Source organism: Poecilia reticulata, linkage group LG3 (genome assembly GCF_000633615.1).
Source record: "Poecilia reticulata strain Guanapo linkage group LG3, Guppy_female_1.0+MT, whole genome shotgun sequence".
Taxonomy (NCBI): Eukaryota; Metazoa; Chordata; class Actinopteri; order Cyprinodontiformes; family Poeciliidae; genus Poecilia; species Poecilia reticulata.
In genome coordinates this window covers 9,198,818-9,217,870 of record NC_024333.1, presented here as the reverse complement: position 1 = coordinate 9,217,870, position 19,053 = coordinate 9,198,818, and the positions used below count along the sequence as shown (strand labels likewise).

Here is a 19,053-nt window from a genome sequence, read left to right as displayed (position 1 = left end):
AACATCACAAGCCATTAATAATTATAAAGTTAGCATGTACCAGAGGATACCTCCTCTCAATTTGATATTGAATATGTTATCAGCTTTACATTTCTAAGTTGTTCACACAATTATCTAGATTCGGTGTATTTTCTTTTCTGTGCACTAGATGGCAGCAGAGTACCAGAGAAAGAAACTTATTCTCAGAATGTGTTGGAGTATGACTTTTCGCTTTCACGTCAGCTGTGTATAAACACAAAAATATGTTTTATATTATATTATATTATATTATATTATATTATATTATATTATATTATATTATATTATATTTATTATATTATATTTTTCCGTATTTTGTAAGACCAGTTGTGAAATTGTTATTTTGCTTGGTTTACTATTATGTTGAAATACACTAATGAACTCCTATCTTAAAAGAGTGGTAAATTATTATTTGGAAATTTGAGCTGTAGCTAGGCAGTCAGAGACGGTGCTGACTGCCTAGCTATATTGTCAAATATTTGTTTTCCGCGTCAAACATAACTGCAATTAGCTTTAGTTTCCATGATCCATCCATTTGCAAACTTGCTTAAAATACAGAATAGTAAACCAGATTTGCTTGTGTAGTTTCTCAATATGCAGTCATATAATTTGGGGTCTTTCCAATAAGGATCTCTGAAGGAGATCCACATTGTTTCACTAAATGCATATAGTTAGAGTTTCAATTAATCTTTTTTCACCATCAATTTTATCGTTCAATGCAAAATTTGTCAGTACATTTATTTCAGACTCAATGCTCACGTTTTCAGTTACAGTTATATTTTTCAAACCAATATTTATTTTTCAGTCATCTTTTTTGAGCTTGTGCGGTAGCCGTAGTATCACTGTAATGCGAGTAGTGCACGCGCGTTTTTAACCCGTGAAACGCCGACCGACGTAACACGCATTAAAAGGTTTTTGTTGGCCATCTTTTTTTTAACAGGCACCACGCGAATTTTGTTAACAACATTACAGCTCAGCTAATGTAATAATCGCTTTAGCCATTTTCTTATTTAAGACACAGCGTTACCTAGTATGTCAGTGTAATTCAGCTTCTACTTTACACAAATGGACGCTATTAAATTAACTTTTTGAAGTATGTATGCTTAGTTAGTGCTGCATCTGAGGCTTTTAGTTCTGTTTAGATCGCGCTGTCAGTGTGTCATCATCGGGTTTTAATGGACAATGGAGTCTCTTAGGCTGCTATCGGTGGATCCCTCTGACCGGGGGTCTCAGAGATGCAGACTGGGCCCGGGTCTGATGTCGTCGTTGGGTCTAAGACTGGGCTCCCCTCTGCTGGTGTCTCTTCCCGGGGGAAGCTGCCTGTGCACCACCTGGCCCCGTCCCGACCTGGCGGAGGGCTTCCTGCAGATAGACCTGAAATGTTTCACTCCCAGCTTGATTTCTGGGCTTCCCGCACACCTGAGCTTGGACAAGACTCAGCTCAGTCCCGCACCCTGCACCAAACTGAAGAGTGTTAAAGTAACTGTGGTGGTCCGGAGTCTTGATTTTAAGAAAAACACAAATTTTAGCCTTGTTCATGAGCTTGTGAAGGACATGCTGACGGGTGTTTATGTCCATAAAGAGTTTGTAATAAACCTGGAGGAGTTTAATACAGATATAAGATATGTTGCTGTGCACGGCATCTGTCCAGAGTCTGCAGCTGCTGGAGTCATCACCTCTAAAACTGGTCTGGAGATAACTGAGGTCCAGACAGTCCAGCATTACAAGAGTCAAATGCAGGACCAGCATACACCCCCGCTGGGAGGACTGGATGAGGTCAGCCTCTACTTACTGTTATGACCCCTGTTGTACTAATCTACAGGGGTTGACTCCAACATGTGTGTTTTTCTTCCACTGCAGGTGAGTGCATCCCTGAGAGAGATGCTGCAGCTGCCCCTCCTTTATCCCAACACCCTGATCTCGCTGGGCGTGTCTTGCCCCAGAGGTGTGCTCCTGGTGGGACCTCCTGGAGTTGGGAAGACCGTGTTGGTCCGCCGGGTGGTCATGGAGGTGGGAGCAAGCCTGGTGGTGGTCAGAGGACCAGAGGTAGGAGCTGATGTATATCATTTCAGTTCTCAAAAAAGTTTCAAGAGATATAAAACAAATATCATTTTCTGTTGGTCTGTTTCAAGACAAAGTAAATGGCTAAATTATTATGTGGTCAAAGAATAACTATTCCTGAGTGAGTCTTCAGAATAGACTCAACTGCACTGTACAGGTATATTTGAGTTTCTTTCATGTTTTATGAAAGTTTAAAAAAAAGGCTGCTTCTTTCATTTTTCCTTTACATCCCTTCAGTTTGAGTCAAACTCCACTTTCTATATTCATTTGATCTGATATCAAATAGATTGAAGTTTTACTTGTGGTGTTTTTTGAAATCATAACAGGAAAAAAGTGAATATTCTTTGTAATGAGCACTAGACCACAAATAAATTTAGCTGGTAAGATTTTCATGTTTTTTCTGATGTTTTTGTCCTGAATCATTTTAAATAAATGTTTATAGAAAAATTTTTTTATGTCTATAATAATCAATATAACTATGCAACAGTGGGAATAATTTTCAATTTCAGCAAAAAATAATTTATCAATCAAATTTTCAATCAAATTTTATTTGTATAGCACATTTCAGCAGCAAGGCATTTCAAAGTGCTGTACATAATTAAAATAAAAACAGCATGTGACATTGAATAAACAGTGAGAAAGAGAAAGAGATTAAAAAAAGAAACAGTGAGAAAGAGAAATAAAAAGAAATTAAAGAGTCAAAATAAAAACTTTAACATTTAAAACTTCTTTAGTCAAACCGCCACTTGACAAGGATTCAAACCTTTAAGACTTCTTTACATAAAAAAAGATTATAAAGGCATTAAAAACATAGACAATAAGAAATAAAAAGAAATTAAAAACATTAAAGTCATAAAAACATCAAAGACATCAAAACCCGCACTCTGACCCTAATTTAGCCACAAGCAACTCTAAACAGGTGGGTTTTAAGTTGAGATTTAAAGGCACCCAGTGTTTCAGCTGTTTTACAGTTTTCTGGAAGTTTGTTCCAAATTTGTGGTGCGTAGAAGCTGAATGCTGCTTCTCCTCGTTTGGTTCTGGTTCTGGGGATGCAAAGCAGACCAGAACCAGAAGATCTGAGGGGTCTAGACGGTTGGTACAACAATAACAGATCTTTAAGGTATTGTGGTACCAAACCGTTCAGTGATTTATAAACTAACAACAGTATTTTAAAGTCTATTCTCTGAGCTACAGGGAGCCAGTGTAGGGACTTTAAAACTGGTGTTATGTGCTCTATCTTCCTGGTTTTAGTGAGAACGCGAGCAGCAGCATTCTGGATCAGCTGCAGCTGTTTGATTGATTTAGATCATGTGTTGCATTTTTGTCCAAACACCATAGCAGCATGAACCAATGGCATTCAAGGTTATTAGGCTGTGAGAACGACATGAGATCGACATGTGGTGCATAAGTGCAGCTGAATAACAGCAGTGGTCTCCTGTTGTCAGGTTGTCGGGTCACGGCCGGGTGAGAGCGAGGAGACGCTGCGGGCTGTGTTTGAGCGTGCCCGGTCTGCAGCGGAAGAGGGCCCCTGCGTGTTGTTTTTGGACGAGCTGGACTCTCTGTTTCCGAGGAGATCCGGCTCCTCCGCGCCTGAGAACCGGCTGGTGGCCCAGCTTCTCACGCTGATGGATGGGATGAGTCGGTCCGACCGCTTCCTCATCGTAGGAGCCACCAACAGGCCAGACAGTTTAGACCCAGCGCTGCGTAGGCCTGGGAGGTTTGACAGAGAGGTGCAGCGTTTTATTTTTATACAGTCCTGTTAGTGTGAACGACAGCTGCAACATGCAACGCGAAACCAGTAAACTTTGCATTTGTCTTTTTTCAAAGGTGATCATCGGTGCTCCGACACTCCTGCAGAGAAAGGCCATCCTGTCTGTTCTGTGTGAGAGAATGCCCGTGCGCCCCACCGTGAACATTGCGGAGCTTGCTCAGATAACGACAGGATATGTCGGAGCAGACCTGAGTGCACTGTGCAGGGAGGCTGCCATGCACGCTTTGAGGGAGAATGTAAAGGTAAATGCAGAGAAAATAAGTGATCGTTTTTAAATTAATTATTTGCCCAGATATAATAAATGCAGCTTACAGGCAGCGGCTTTAGTGACACTGAGCACAGCAGCAAACCCAAAACAGTATGACTTGAAAAGAATGAAAAAAAAAATCAATATACTGGAACGGTCCAGTCAATGTCCAGACCTCAACAGTGGCTGAAATCTTACGGTGGAACCGTAAGAGAGCAATGCAAAAACAAATGCATGTAAAACTGACTAAACTGAAGGAATGTTTTGGAGAAACTTAAACAACTTTGAAACACTGTGAGAGAGTGATGAAGTTAGACACTGTCTACTAAGAATTGTTGCTGTGAACGCTCTTGAATCGTGGGACATAGTTTGTAGGACTGTGTTCTGTGCAGACAAAACGTCAAATCTTTGTTTTTATCCAACTTGTTTTGGATCAGGACCAATTTCTGAGTTTAGTGTTCTGTGAGTCATTGACATTGTTGCCTTCAGGGTTCAGGGGAGCAGGTGGTGGATATGAAGCACTTCCAGGAGGCCCTGAAGTTGGTGGGCCCGTCCTGCCTGAGAGGCAGCCTGGGCAGGACGGAGCTCTCCCCGGTGCTTTGGGAGCAAATCGGAGGCCTGGAAGAAGTCAAAACCAAACTAAGACAGGTAGGCTAACTACCTGTCTTAATAATAAATAATGTATTTATTATTTCATTATTATGAAATAATAAATACATTACTATTTCGTCATAATGTATTTATTACTTCCTTTTTAGATAACTGTATGGCTGTGACTTGCAGGGTTCAGCAATCGTAGTACCACAAACACAAATATTGTTCTTGAAATAGGCTTGTTCAGGATGCCATTGACTTCTATAAATGTCATTTACATCACTGCATTGCCCACAGTAACTGCATTTAATCATATTTAAGTTTCAAAGTAACATTCCTGATCACACTGTCAGTTTTTTGTTTATTTACCATCAATAACTGCAGTTTATTATGGTAAGAGTAAATAAAAAATCTTATTATAAGAAATTTACTATGGTACATGATAAACATTATGATAAATTTCCACCACTAAGGCGAACTGAGTTGTGGGGCTGGATTTATAGAGCTAGAAAGGAAAAGTATGATGACATGTTTCCACGCAAAGCATAGTTAAGTAATTTTTTTCTTTAAATCTCTGCCACAGAGCATTGAGTGGCCTATGAGACACCCTGAGGCGTTTGTCCGTCTGGGGTTGTGTCGGCAGCGCGGCGTCCTTCTGTACGGACCTCCAGGATGCGCAAAGACGACGCTTGTCAAAGCTGCTGCCACCTCGTCCCGCTGTGCTTTCCTGTCCGTCAGCGGCGCTGACCTGTACTCTCCGTACGTCGGAGACTCTGAGAAAGCTTTAGCTCAGGTACTTTCTATTAGTTTCCTGAAATATGCAGAGAACAGATCGTTTTCATTTCTTCTTTGTTGCGCCTTTCAAACCATTGCATCTGTCTTTTCACATGCAGCTGTTCCGGCAGGCCCGCGCCTGCGCGCCCTGCGTTCTGTTCCTCGACGAGATCGACTCGCTGATCGGGTCGCGGTCCGACGTCGGGACCCCTAACAGCGTGCAGACCCGGCTGCTCTCTGTGCTGCTGAATGAGATGGACGGGATCGGCCTGAAGACGGTGGAGAGGAGGGGAGCAGATAAGGTCCTGCAGGCAGAGGGAGTGGAGCAGAGTCACGCAGATGACGAGGTCACATGTTGTTGACATTACACAATTTCTCATCTTCACACCGTGACTTTAATAATAAACTGGGGTTTTTTTTTCTTTTAACAGCTGGACTGTCAGGAGGTTTGTAACAAAGATGTGATGGTTGTAGCTGCTACAAACAGACCCAGCTGCATCGACAGCGCCCTGCTCAGACCCGGCAGGCTGGACCACATCATTTACGTTCCACCCCCTGATCTGCAGGTTTGATTTTACTTTGTTGAGTGCTTAATCTACATTACGTTGTTAAATTTAGTCATAGTTATGCAGTTTTGTCTTTTTTTTAGCTCTATGTGGACTTCGGCTGTTTTAACATAAAGCAGCAAAGAGAGACCGAATAATTTTTACACAGTAATACATAACAGCAACTGAGTCTTTTAATGTTGGTGCATTGTTTTTTGTTACCTATGTTAAGGCTCGACTCGCCATCCTAAAAGTTTGCACAAAGTCTATGCCTGTGGATTCACACGTCTGTCTGGAGGAGCTGGCTACAAAGACAAAGCTTTACTCTGGAGCTGACCTGGAAAACCTGTGTAAAGAAGTAAGTGTATCTGAAATGGCTTTTTTGTTTACAATTAAAAAACACACCAACAGAGATATATTTATATATTCAGTTTCTTTTTTCTTTTTAGGCTGCTCTGCTGGCATTGCTGGAGGAGAACATGGAAGCGTCATCCATCCAACAGACACATTTCCTTCGTTCCATCACCAAAATGAGTCCTTCTCTCACTGCTCAGCAGATTAGTTCATATTTAATACCTCACCAGTGATGTATTTTTATACAAAATATCAGTTTTAAAATAAATGTTATGACATGTAACTTTTATTGTCTGTTTTTTTTTTTTTTACAAGTTTTATTTCATAAGCTTTTCAATGACATTAATTAGGTAGGCTATTTTTAACAATTATAAGTTCAACTTTCAGCTTTAAAGTCTGACCACTAGAGGGCGCACACTATTTTGTAGCTATTATCAAATAGATGCTTTGTCCTTCAGCTATACATTACAATACCGAAAGAACCATGTACTTTCCATTTACCTTGTTAATCCTCTGTTTTGGGTATGTCTGGGCGTATTGATCTAAATAATACTCACTTTGAAAATTATAGTATTTGTATCAGATCAATGCTGTTGTGATGAGGTTCATACTTTTGTTTTGGTTTCTATTCCATATGTCCAGCAAATTACTTGAATTTCCTCAAGAGATGCAACAATTATAATGGCAAATATCAATAGCTTACATTTTCAATCTGAAAATATGTTTTCATACATTTGTACTCTTTGCACTCAAAAAGTCTGTTTTCTTCTGAATACAATCGGTTTTAGCGGTATCGGCGATAACCTACGGTATATTATTCATTTTGTATCGGATATTTGTCAAATTGTATTTCTAGAAATATGACCGAGTGAGCGCTGTTACCAGCAAACTATCTTTGAAATGTTCTACGGTAACCTTGACAACGAGAATTTAGGCAGTTAGGCGAAAGTAAACGCTCATGAGCTCTATCTGAATGCTTTGTCCTTTGGAAGACTTCTTCTAGTAAGTATTTACTTGTTTGTGTGGCACAAACAAGTGTGGCAGGTGTTGTTTTTTTGTGGTTGATGTGTACAACAGTGTACATATTTTTTTGAGTAACAAAGTTTTGGTTATTAGCTAGTCGCATTTTTCCTTCTGCTGTATTTCAGTTACAAAAAGCGTTTATAAAATATTTGCAGTTAAGAAAAGCAAGTCTATGGAGACATTATTATCCGTTAGCTATGGGGCGCTGTTTGTAAAGTTACACAGTAAAAAAAAAAAAGAAAAAGAAAGAAAAACGGTAATTTGCTCTATTTAGCTAGTCATAACGAAAACAATATGCCTGTTCAAGTCCGCCACCACCGGAGTTTAGAGACACGGAAACCCAAGCTTCTATTTTGATATTCCATTTCCGCTTACCGATAAGCCAATTTGCATATTAGCCAAGTATTTAGCTAGCAAGCTAAATATGTTGTTAGAAGGCAAAAATATTTGTTAGTTTGGAAAATAAGTATTTAGTTTGGAACTAAATGTATAGCTAGTGAATTAAATATTTAGTTTGGAACTCTTACAATTATAAATGTTGGAATATGTCAGAAAAATTAACACCCACATTTTTTTTCTCTTTGACAGGCCAAATACAGCAAATTATTGCTGTTAATTTTTGTAACTTTACAAACAGCACTCTAGCTGACGCATGTTGTAAGGAAAGTACATAAACCAGCAAGTGAAAACCAGGCTATTTTCTCAATAGGTGTTTTGAGTATTTTGACAAAATGCCCGGATTCTTCCAGATGTTGATGAAGAGGAAGGAGGTACGATGTTTGTTTTTTACACTTTTGGCAAGGCTAGAACTGCTTGATCAGGTGTGGTTGGAATGTTTCTTGTTTCAGTTGATTCCTATTGTGGGATTCATGGCTTTTGCTGCAACAGGATCATCTTCAGTCGCTATCTATTTTCTGTTCCACAAGAATGATGTGATGTGAGTTGTTTTTTTTGTTCTTTTTGATGGAATTTTGTCAATTGGATCTAAATCATAGTGTATTGTTTAACTTTGCTGTGTAGTTTGAACAGGACTTCAAATCCAGAACCATGGGAACGAGTGAACCCATCAAAACCCCAAAAGGTATATTTTAATTTTTGAAAACAAGCATTGCCTCTCACCCAACTTCTGATATGTGCTATCGCACTATGACTTTCTGTGACATCAGAGTCAGACCTCCAAATATTCATGGCAACAGTGGCAAATACCTTAAATGAAGTGTCTTTTTTTTTCTAACATTTTGATGCAGTTTGTCACCATCAATCAGAAGTGGAAACCAGTGGAAAGTCTGGAAATGGTGAAGTCCATGACCAAAGACAAATGAGGAGCATGCATCATTTCTGAAGTTGTTTTTGTTACTTTTGGCTGACCACAGCTTGAGAGATGATTTTTTTATTGTTATTTTAACTGTTTAATTTTACTGTCAGATGCCTCAGATACAAATATGTATTGCTGTCTGAATATAAAAAGTCATATACCCAGAGTACTGCACTATATATTTTCAATAAAGCTGAGCTTTTATGTGGCTTAGAAGAGCGGATGGTTTCTGTCTTCATGAAATGTTCTCATGACTAAAGCTAAAGTTACGACTCTGGTCAGAGGTTTCTATATACATTAGTCATCATAATCCAGAATATGGTTTTTCTGTTTAAGCACAAAACCTGGGGGAAGTTGAATTGTTTTTTTTTGTTTTTTTTTTTGGTTTTTCCATTTTTATGTTTATGTGTCATCTGGTTTTTGATGGATAAAGGAGTCTCTTAAGTTACCTTGTGAAAGACGTACTGAGGAGTGTTTGTATCCGTGAGGAGTTTGCAATGAACCTGAAGGATTTTAATACAGATATATTGGCTGGAGGCGTCGGACCTCCTGGAGTCGGAAAGTCCGTGTTGGTCCACAGGTTGGTCAGGGAGGTAAAAGCATTTTCATTTTTTACTGCGATTCCCAATCAAGTCAGTGATTTTGAAACGTTTTCCAGGCACTGACTTAAAAAAAATGACATTAAATGAATGTGCTGCTTAGACATTGTCATTACTCAAAAAGAAGTTCTTTAAGTATTTTATTTTCTCATTACATTTCTTCATTCTGATGTGTTAAAATCTAGTTTGAGAAAACTCAACTTTCTATATTCATTGTATCTGATATCAGATATAGATTATAGTTTAAATTACTTGGAATGAAAACAGTAGAAAGGTGAAATCTACTAATGAACTTAGCTGGTGCGATTTTCATATTTCTGATAATGTTCACTAACTGGTGCATCCCTGAGATCAACAATTAGTGAATAAGGGCATTTAAGTAACAACAGTGTTCTCCTATGTCAGGCTATAAACAAATCAGTTTTAAAATAAATGTTATTTTTATGTAACTTTTATCGTGTCATTTTGTTGTCTCAGCATTTGCCATTACATGATTTTTTGCTGTTTTTAACAATAATCTGTACAGCTATCTTTCAGTTTTCAAGTGTGACCACTAGAGGGCCCTGCACACTGGTATTTTGTATCTATCATGACCAAATAGATGCTTTGCCCTTCAGTTGTACATTACAATACAGGAAGCATCTTGTGTCTACGTGCCTGTCACCTCGTAAACCCTCCCGCCCTGTCCTACATCTGTTTGTCTCCTGCTGTGCAGGACTCAGAGACTTTCAGGAAGCTCTGAAGCAACAGGTAAGAAGACATGTCGCACCGAGCTGCCTTAGGGACCTTGCCTCTTCCTTTAGGAAGGCAGAGACTCAGACTGAGGATGTAAACAACAACAAGTGAAAACCAAACTATTTTCTTTGCAGGTGTTTTGAGTATTTTGGAAACATGTCTGGATTCATCCAGTTGTTGAAGAAGAGGAAGGAGGTAAGGCGTTTGCTTTTTACTCTTTTTATTTGTGCAGTCGTTCTGCTTCTAGTGAAAATTAGATGTGATAGTTATGCTTTTTGTGTGTCTCTTTCAGCTGATCCCTCTGGTGGGATTCATGGCGTTCGCAGCAACGGGAGCCACATCTGCTTCCATGTACTTTTTGTTCACCAAATCCGATGTGATGTGAGTTTTTCTCTTCTTTTTTTTTAGCTCACGGTTTATTAAATTACATCAATTAGAGCTGAAAGGGTATAATCTGTTGTTTTAATATGCTGTACAGTTTGAACAAGTCTAAAAACCCAGAACCATGGGAAAGACTGGACCCCTCAAAGCCCCAAAAGGTGTGTTTTAATTTTATTTATGCTTTATAAGATTCTATTGGCTGAATTCATTTTCATAAGAGTTTCAGTTGTCTTTATTGCGGCATGTAAACAAGCGCTGCCTTCTACCCTGCTGCTGATAGATAGTGCTGAGTCGCTATCACTTGTACCAACCGTCTTCTGTGACATCAGAGCCAATCCTGGTAATAGCTAATACCTATAACCTCTTCTCTCTTTTTTTTTTTTGTTTGTAACATTTTGCTGCAGCTAATCACCATCAATCAGCAATGGAAACCAGTGGAGACTCTGGAAATGGTGAAGTCCATGACCAAATAAAGAAAGAAGAGCCGGTATCGTCTCTGAAGATGTAGAGTCTTGACTACTTGCCAGGCCCCCTCATCAGTCTAGCAGAATCCTTTCTGCACAAACTAGGACGCTTTGACACTCAGTGTGCGGAAATGCTTCTGCTCAACTGGTGGGGTTTCACCCCTGCTCTGTAGCGGCAACACAAGGACATCGATCCACATCGACAGAAAAAGAAACATCTGAGATTAGGACGGGTCATTTGTTTTTGCTTTTTGTTTTATTGGCTAACCAGAGCTGGAGAGATACATTTTTACTTTATCAGCTGTGGTTCGTCTTAACTGTCAGATGCCTACGATAGGAATGTATCGCTGTCTAAATATAAAAAGCCACAAACCCAGAGTACTGTACTGTATATTGTCAATAAAGCTGAGCTTTTATGGGGCTTAGAAGACCAAATGGTTTCTGTTTTCAATGTAATGCGCTCATAATTAAAGCTAAAGTTACAGCTCTGGTGAGAAGTTACTATGAAGTAGTCCTTAACAGGAATGTTATTTTCATCCATCCATCCATTTTCTTTACACCCTTGTCCCTTAGTGGGGTCGGGAGGGTTGCTGGTGCCAATCTCCAGCTAACGTGAATGTTATTTTCATTTGGGGCATTATGATTTATGCTATTCTGTTCATGTTGACCTCATTAAACAACGAAAGGAATTTAAGAAATGCACAACTTAGAATTTTTTGCAGAATTTGTCTTGGCGATTCGGTGTCAACATATTTACGGCTTCTAACAAATGCGTACAACCTACTCAATATTTAATTAAATGCCCCTTAGAAAGTTGAAGAGAAACGTGAGCTTTGCAACCATCAACAGAATTCTGTCAGAATATTTAATATTCTTATCAGAATTGGTCGATTTCATTTAAATTTAATTGTAGTCGACACACTTTCAATATGATTAAGGAGTTAACTTCACTCATTATGCTGTAAGGCAGTGGAACAACCCTGCAGCATAATGCTCCAACTACTACACTTTACAGTGTTTAGGGATAAAACCCTCACTTGACCTTGAAGCTGGTGGCTGCTGCCTCTACATGATCTACAAAATGAAGGAAACTATCATGTGATTAGTCAAATTTGAAATGGGGAACTACAATAACAAATGACAGAGGGATTGAAGACTAAGTCTAACAGAAAGCAATAAATCAATCGCATGATAAAATGAGCATAGTCATTTTCATTTGGACAACAGTTGCTCGGAGATGCTCCCCTTTAATATTAAACTTGAAAAAGCCAGGATTTTGAGAAGCACTCCAAACATTTGACACCTAGTACAAAGTAGTTACTTTGCACTACCTGCAAACCTGTTTTTACTGTCTAAGCTAAATTATTATTTCAAATGCAATTTTGGTTACAGAGACCTCACAATCCATTTGAATTGCTGTTCTATTGTTTTATTAGCTTATTTTGAATATTTCAAATGATTTTTAGTTCCAGTGTCAAATGTTCTTTAGAAATGAAAGGTTTTTCTTAATCATTGAATATGCTTTCATTAATGAGCCCTTATTGTTATTATTATTGTTATGTACGTTAAAAATGTCAAAATGACAATATTTTATCGCGATAATTTCTGAGACAGTTTATTGTCTTGCAAAATGTGTTATTCCGACTAAAGACTTCCCTGGAGTTCTGCACTTCAGTTCTTGTAAAACATGAAATGTCCTGGACAGACATAACTTTGTAGTTCTTCTTGTCCTGGCCACAGCCTTTGACCAATTTTCTTTCATATTAGGGTTGAAACCTGTTCACAGTAGGGCGTTCTAGCAGGAAATTGATCCCAAGCAGCGCTCAAACCTGGCTTTGCAATGTATTAAGCAGGCTAACATTAAGCTTCAGGAAAGTTGATTGTCCTGCACTCAGCCTTATTGAAAATTTATGGTTGATCCCTGATACCCTGAACCAGCTTTTTTAAATTAACTCTAGCACTTTTGTTAAAAAGAGAGGTCAAATATCCAGCAAAAATTATGCAATGGGTTTTTTGTGGCTACCAAAAGTATTTGATTGTCTTTACGGACATTTAACCACATTTTAGCAAAGGTGAATGCATATATTCACGGGTGCCAGTTTAGTTCTGGTTCTGCAGACAGTCGATACATTCAAACTTGTTTACCCTGGGTTTTTGGTTGTATGTCCTCTCAACAAATGCCTCAGATTAATATCATGATCAATATTCATGATGACTGCATGTTAACTGTGGGAGTTAACAGTACACACAAACCCTCCTGCTCTGTCATAGTTCAGAAATGTTAAACCTCCGTGAAGGAGTGCAGCCTTTTCCACTTCAGTCACAGTGACTCATCAAAAACAGGAAAACGTATGGGTGGTGCCCACAACTGGATTGTTTTTCCTTAATAGAACATGGAAGCCGACAGCAACAGCGCGTTTTAACTTAAATAGCTAAATATATTTCCTCAAACAGCCTTTTTTAATTAAACAGTTGAATGTACAAGTGTCTTTGTGAAGGACATCTGTTGTTCAAAACAGAAAATGAACCTGTTTACCCAAAACGGTGGATGTGAACACTTGATTATTTCTTTAATCAGTCATACATCTCCTGCAGAGGTATAATAAATACTTGCACGCTTCTGAAAGGATTCCTCAACTGATGTGTGCTACTTGTAAACAATAGCAAAAAAACAAGTGTGCCTATTTTTTTTAGGGGAAATGTGATTCAAGGTAGATTTGTTACTTAAAGTGGCAGCAACCACAAACGGCTTTCACACATCTGGCTCTGGTGTGTGAAAGATCCAAATCTATCAGTGGCCATTTAAGAGGCGTGATCAATACAGTCCTGCAGAAAAAAATCGCCACTGTGTTCAGGAATAATCAACTGGAAACTCATTTTCCTTCTTTTTTTTTTTGGAGTAATTCCTAAAATTTTTTCCTCAGAGCAACATTCTTTTCCCTTTTATAGATGCTTTGTGAGGTTAAACTAGCCGTATGCCAGTTAAAGCCTCAGAGTGATGGCGCGCACGTGATAACATTCAACTCTTCCTTCAAGAGTTTGTGTCCATAAATAGGTTTTGAAACTGGATGCCACACAAGCCTGGAAGTCAGTTTGCTCTGAAAGGGACTAAAACACTAGAAATTTTCACCCTTTTCTTTATTCGGTTTGTGTAAGGGGAAATACATTCAAGGTGTTTAATCGTGCTTCGCCTGACATGGCGAGAACATGTCAGGTTGATGGAGTATATGAAAAACTAAATCATAAATGACAATTACAGAAACTCTTAAAGGGGGAAAACATGGCCTAAAAGGGTTAGGTTAGGTTAGCAGGAAATTTGACACAAGAGACTGGAAAGAAGAAAAAAGATTAACACTGTCAGAGTGTTGTTTCAGCATTACCATATCCACTACACATCTGTGAACATTTTACATTAACACAAGCAAGCACAGTAGGGTTGGGTGTGGGGGACTGGGCTGGGAGCAGGGGGCTGGCCAGGGGGTTGACCAGGGGGCGTGGTACGCATTCTTATATTCTCGTCCCTGCACCCTTGCTGGTTTGGCAAGTGCTGGAGGTGTGTTCAATGGCTCGAGGGTTGTCCGGCAGCCCTGATCTTGGTGTGGTGTCGTTTGTGTGGTTTGGTCGGACCATGACCCAACGAGGTGTGTTCTTAGGTGCTGAGTGTTGCTTTCTGCTGTTCTCACTATTCTAGCAACTTTGCAATGCTGTCATCTTCAGATATCCTTTATGTAGAAAAACTCTGCCCTATCATATATAATGTACACTAATTTCTATAAATATTGAATCCAAAACTACAATCAAATTAAGTTTGCAAAATGTTTTCTTTCTTAAGAATTCCTGCTTTTGCAACAAGTCATTGACTTTACAGCAATCCCTCAAATAACCTGAGCTTGCATGTGGCCACAGAGATTGCGTTGAGTTGTGTACTTTGCAGCATCTCTCAGCAAGAACATCAACAAGCAGCAAGAAAACACTCCCACTTGTTTTTTTAGGAAAAGTCAAGCTGCTCCCAGATTAACTAATGGAAACTTATTTTTATCTCGTTCACATCTGAGGCACAGAACTGCCCTCTGCAGGAATGACCTACATACATGACCGGGATTTAGGCAGTGAGTTTCCTTGCAAATAAAGGTAGGGATCATGCTAAAACAAAAAACCTAATGCAAAATGTAGTATTGGCAGAAAGCACGTTGCAAAAAAATTTACCATATTTATATGCGACAGGGCATTTTTTCTATTTTAGTGGATAAAATAAATAATACTCACCTGTCCTTTTTAAAAAAGTCTTTATTTTCATCTTCTTCCTGTTCTCTTTGTGTTTGAGCACTTATTTGTTTAGATTGAACAAACTGAAGTTAAATTAAGCTGAAAGTGAATAAGAATTGACAGAAAATTTTATCTATATACAAATTAGTTTCAAATGTGGATTGCTGTTGGAAGTAATATTTATCAAGTTTGATGTTTCGTTGCCAAAGCCACTCTCACTACAAGAGAAAATCTTACATTTTTCTGTTCTAACTTATCTTTCTTTGGGGTTGTATGTCAGAATTGTTTCTAGCATGAAGTATTCAAAGAGGAGATTATTGGAATTTCAGTAGAAATGTATATTTTAAATTACTCTAAAGAAAAAATAAATAAAGTATAAGTTTATTCCCTTCCTTAGTCCAAGTTTATTTGTTCATCACATTTCAGCAAAAATTGCTTATTGCACTGTGAATAGCCTAAGTTTTGTCAAATGCCATCAACAAAATTATTAATACACATCAAATATATTGATCAGTGTTTCGTTTAATCAGAGGCAACTCTAAATAGGTGGGCTATGCTTGGTTCTGCTTAGAAAAAACAACTTCAAATATAAGTCTATGCATTTAGATTTTATTCTGATAGAATAAATAATATAAAATTAACAAAGCAAATTTCTTCTCATTATTTAAATCTAGTGAGTTGTTTGTGTATGAATCTCCATTGAAGATTGAAATATACCACTGGACCAATGTTACGTCTATTATGACCTCTTTAAAAATGTATATTAGATATATGGTATGTGAATAAATCAGAGTTTTTTCCTATTTTTAAAAGAAAATAATGCACACAAAAAATCTAGTTTTGCCAGCGATATCTGTACAGCTTAGTTAGGGACGGCAACAAGGTGGAAAAGTTATCAACTCTGAAGCGTCTGAACGATTATGTCGAAAAAGTGAGAGTGAATATTTGCTTTGATTGTTTTGTTTACGAGATCAATATCAAATAAAAGAACTAAAAGCTCACTGTTGCTTTCATTCTTCTGTCACAGATCACCATATTTCATTCAGACGACAGCATTTATAGCAGGAAATGGTGCCAGTAAAGCTAGCTGTAAAGTAATAAACGGCACCCAGGAAAAAAGCCAAGCAACTAATCTGCTTAGTTTATGGCTGGATGGTCAAACAGAGCTGGCATTATGTTTCAGAGAGGCAGTCCTCCCATCGCTCATATCGGAAAGCGAATAATCAAAAAGTGTCTGTTCTAGAAAGCCGCCCTTGGCTGTCTGGCATCCACAGCCTGTAGTTCAGTTGGATATCCATGACGCTGAACAGGTGTCTCTTGACTTATTAAACAAAAGGAGACAATACAAAGAGAAAAAGGTGGAGCTTTTATTTCCTGCTCTGCAACCAGGAAGTGTTTCTCTTTTTTTTTTTTGGTTCCACTTGCATTAGAGGTGTTGCTGTTTGTGTTTCACCCCCACACAAATTGTCCACCTTTTTTGCACTGTCATTCTGCCTCATGAGTTTTTAAGCAATGAAATTTGATGGCTTTGGCTAGACAAGCTCAGACTTGCACAGGCATCTGTATGGCTGCAAGCCTGCGACGGCTCCTAATGCGAAAACAAGCCACAGACACAGACGGCTTTACAGCTGTCACAATTTCATCTATCAGGCTACGTTAGACTGATAAGTTATTTACAGAAACAATGAGACAGGAAGGGCACGGCGCTGCAGTCGTGTGCCTTGAAATATGTGTACGTGACATTGCACACACACACACACACACACACGACACCACAGATCATGTGACCAGCGAGTAAAAAACACTAACTTTAGTTGTAATTGAATGTCAAAGATGAAACTTTCTTTACCTCACCTGTTTGTTCACATTACATTAATAAAAGGTGTATCGTGCCGCTCATTTCGGACAGATTTCCATGCTTTGCGATGGAACCTAGTCAGACAGAATAAAAGCAAGTTGTATGTCAGATGAGGCAGAAAGGCAGGAGAGAAGGAGGGAAGCTGCTTCCTTCTCCTAAAACAAAGAGAAAGAGTCTGAACATTTTATAGCACTTATGTTGCCTGGAAACTGACACTGTCTTGTCAATTATAAACTCTTTTATACATTTGAAATTTACACATTAACTTTGATTCGTGGGGAATGTTGCAGCTATCAAAGGATAACCCTTTTATGTAGTCTAACGTACTCTTCAAGTATATTCATATCGCTTAGAGAAATCACAAAGTTTCTCCAATTCATAGACCTTTCGATACTTGACTACCTGCACTTGCACTGACACTTTTTCCATCGGAACTGCCTTAAATTTCCATGGAACAACATCAGCAAAGTGTCTGAAACTTTCTTCGGAGACCTTGGGCCTCGTTGACAGGAGAACATCATGCCGTTGTGCTACAAATCTCTCCGCCACAGATCCATGATGCAAATGTCTTGTTCTGCTGTAACCCGGGGTGAAAAAAACTGCCCTTAGTCCCRCCTTGCTGCCCCATTGGTTAGAGTGACAGTCAGTCACACAGTGCATGCAGCCAATTGACACACTTGATGTAATTATTTAGGCTTGCTCCAGCTTTCCCCAGTCAGGCGTGAGGGGGAGAGCTGGAGACAAAGGAGCTACAGATCTGAAAAGATCCAGTGAGTTTGGAGCCCTGAAGCTGCCATGCTCTCTACTGTTAATGGAATTGGCCAGGTGATCCCTTTTTAGGGTAAAAGATGGCGAGCTTCTGAAAACTGGCTGGAGCCAGGAGAGCCCTAAGAATCACTTCATCCTGGTCTGTATCAGTTCCCCCTCCATCTCACCACTCAGRCACACACTCCATTATTCATCTCTTTATCYRAAAGAACTTRCGCTGGGACATTGTCAHCTTAAATATCTGGATAATCCAACCATGGACTTCTGAATGTGTGTCGGTCAGACTTTGGACTGACCAGCGGGGAAGTTGAGACCAGTTGTGCACAACTTAATGRAGGATTGCCGCAGTACTGTGTATTTATTTTGGGTTCTAAGTATGTCTTGTATTGTTCAYTTTAATTTTTTTCTTCAAAATACATGGTATTGAAAGCAGTTATTTTGTATCGTTTTATTGATTACTGACAACGGCTCCAGTAGACGAATTCTAGTCTTCTGATTTCTTCCATCCAGTCCTTTTACACTTTAAATAGTGCTACACTACCACTTCCCAAAGGTGCTTAATAAAACTAGGATCAGCTGACCTTGAAATGCCATTGTAGCTATTTCAATTGTAGTCTCAGCTTCCTGTTAAAAGCAAGGAGGTGTGGCACCTGCTGCTGAAATCCACCTGCTTCAAAGTTGACTTGAGTTCAGAGATTATATTTTGCATACCTTGGTTGATGCCACATCTCAAACCATTCTCATTCTAATGATGAAATTCTTGTAATCTTCTATTGCTGCTGAGAGAGGGTTTGGGATGAAAATGTACAAAGTTCACCAGTTTCTCAAATACTTAGATCAGGTCGTCTGCTGGAAACAACCATGTCGTTGAATGTCCTACCCCACTCCACACTGATGCCCAGATTGAACTCCGTGTTTCCAGTCCCTGTCATCTGATTGGCTGATTTGTATGTGTTAATGAGCAACTGAACAGGTGTACCTAATAAAGAGCCGGTGAATGTATATTTTATTACTCGCTAAAAGCCGATTTTGCTTCCTGCACTTACCGTATTTTCCACACTATAAGGCACACCTAAGAACCTTCAATTTCCTCAAAAGCCAACAGTGCGCCTTATAATCCGGTGCGCCTTATATATGGCTACCGTAGTTGCTAGCCACAACAGGTCTAGCAACTACGGTAAGCAGCCGCCGACTTCATTTTCGCCCGTAGAAGAAGAAGCGCACGGTGCATGCTGGGATAGTTGTCAGAACGCTGGTTTGTTAACAGGACCGTGCAGAGA

The 19,053-nt window shown here is 39.1% G+C and overlaps 3 protein-coding genes across 4 annotated transcripts; all 3 read left to right on the top strand.

The window, feature by feature from the left end:
* The first annotated feature begins 935 nt into the window (after nt 1–935).
* afg2b (AFG2 AAA ATPase homolog B) lies at nt 936–6,653 on the top strand. Its single transcript, XM_008404609.1, has 10 exons — nt 936–1,794; nt 1,879–2,064; nt 3,525–3,809; nt 3,907–4,092; nt 4,587–4,745; nt 5,275–5,484; nt 5,585–5,812; nt 5,897–6,031; nt 6,243–6,368; nt 6,460–6,653. Exons 1-10 carry the CDS (start codon nt 1,201–1,203, stop codon nt 6,595–6,597), a joined length of 2,247 nt encoding a protein of 748 aa, XP_008402831.1. The 5' UTR covers nt 936–1,200; the 3' UTR covers nt 6,598–6,653.
* Nucleotides 6,654–6,740: 87 nt separating this feature from the next.
* LOC103462090 (normal mucosa of esophagus-specific gene 1 protein-like) lies at nt 6,741–8,918 on the top strand. Of its 2 annotated transcripts, none has more exons than XM_008404611.2 (5): nt 6,741–7,366; nt 8,097–8,157; nt 8,236–8,324; nt 8,408–8,468; nt 8,635–8,918. In XM_008404611.2, the coding sequence occupies exons 2-5, from the start codon at nt 8,119–8,121 to the stop codon at nt 8,707–8,709; spliced, it is 264 nt and encodes an 87-aa protein (XP_008402833.1). In that variant the 5' UTR covers nt 6,741–7,366; nt 8,097–8,118; the 3' UTR covers nt 8,710–8,918. The 2 variants fall into 2 exon arrangements, with proteins under 2 accessions (XP_008402833.1, XP_008402834.1); XM_008404612.2 differs by having other exon boundaries at nt 7,976–8,157.
* A 111-nt stretch (nt 8,919–9,029) lies between these two features.
* Nucleotides 9,030–11,583, top strand: LOC103462089 (normal mucosa of esophagus-specific gene 1 protein-like). Its single transcript, XM_008404610.2, has 5 exons — nt 9,030–10,051; nt 10,171–10,231; nt 10,329–10,417; nt 10,515–10,575; nt 10,822–11,583. The coding sequence occupies exons 2-5, from the start codon at nt 10,193–10,195 to the stop codon at nt 10,888–10,890; spliced, it is 258 nt and encodes an 85-aa protein (XP_008402832.1). The 5' UTR covers nt 9,030–10,051; nt 10,171–10,192; the 3' UTR covers nt 10,891–11,583.
* Nucleotides 11,584–19,053: the final 7,470 nt, after the last annotated feature.

Bases quoted from the DNA above. Each gene is read 5' to 3' on its own strand.
- afg2b (XM_008404609.1), top strand. From the start codon at position 1,201: ATGGAGTCTCTTAGGCTGCTATCGGTGGATCCCTCTGACCGGGGGTCT. The intron at 5,813-5,896 runs GTCACATGTTGT...TTCTTTTAACAG, and splicing joins AGAGTCACGCAGATGACGAG to CTGGACTGTCAGGAGGTTTG. The intron at 6,032-6,242 runs GTTTGATTTTAC...ACCTATGTTAAG, and splicing joins TTCCACCCCCTGATCTGCAG to GCTCGACTCGCCATCCTAAA.
- LOC103462089 (XM_008404610.2), top strand. From the start codon at position 10,193: ATGTCTGGATTCATCCAGTTGTTGAAGAAGAGGAAGGAG. The intron at 10,232-10,328 runs GTAAGGCGTTTG...TGTCTCTTTCAG, and splicing joins TGTTGAAGAAGAGGAAGGAG to CTGATCCCTCTGGTGGGATT. The intron at 10,576-10,821 runs GTGTGTTTTAAT...ATTTTGCTGCAG, and splicing joins ACCCCTCAAAGCCCCAAAAG to CTAATCACCATCAATCAGCA.
- LOC103462090 (XM_008404611.2), top strand. From the start codon at position 8,119: ATGCCCGGATTCTTCCAGATGTTGATGAAGAGGAAGGAG. The intron at 8,158-8,235 runs GTACGATGTTTG...TTCTTGTTTCAG, and splicing joins TGTTGATGAAGAGGAAGGAG to TTGATTCCTATTGTGGGATT. The intron at 8,469-8,634 runs GTATATTTTAAT...ATTTTGATGCAG, and splicing joins ACCCATCAAAACCCCAAAAG to TTTGTCACCATCAATCAGAA.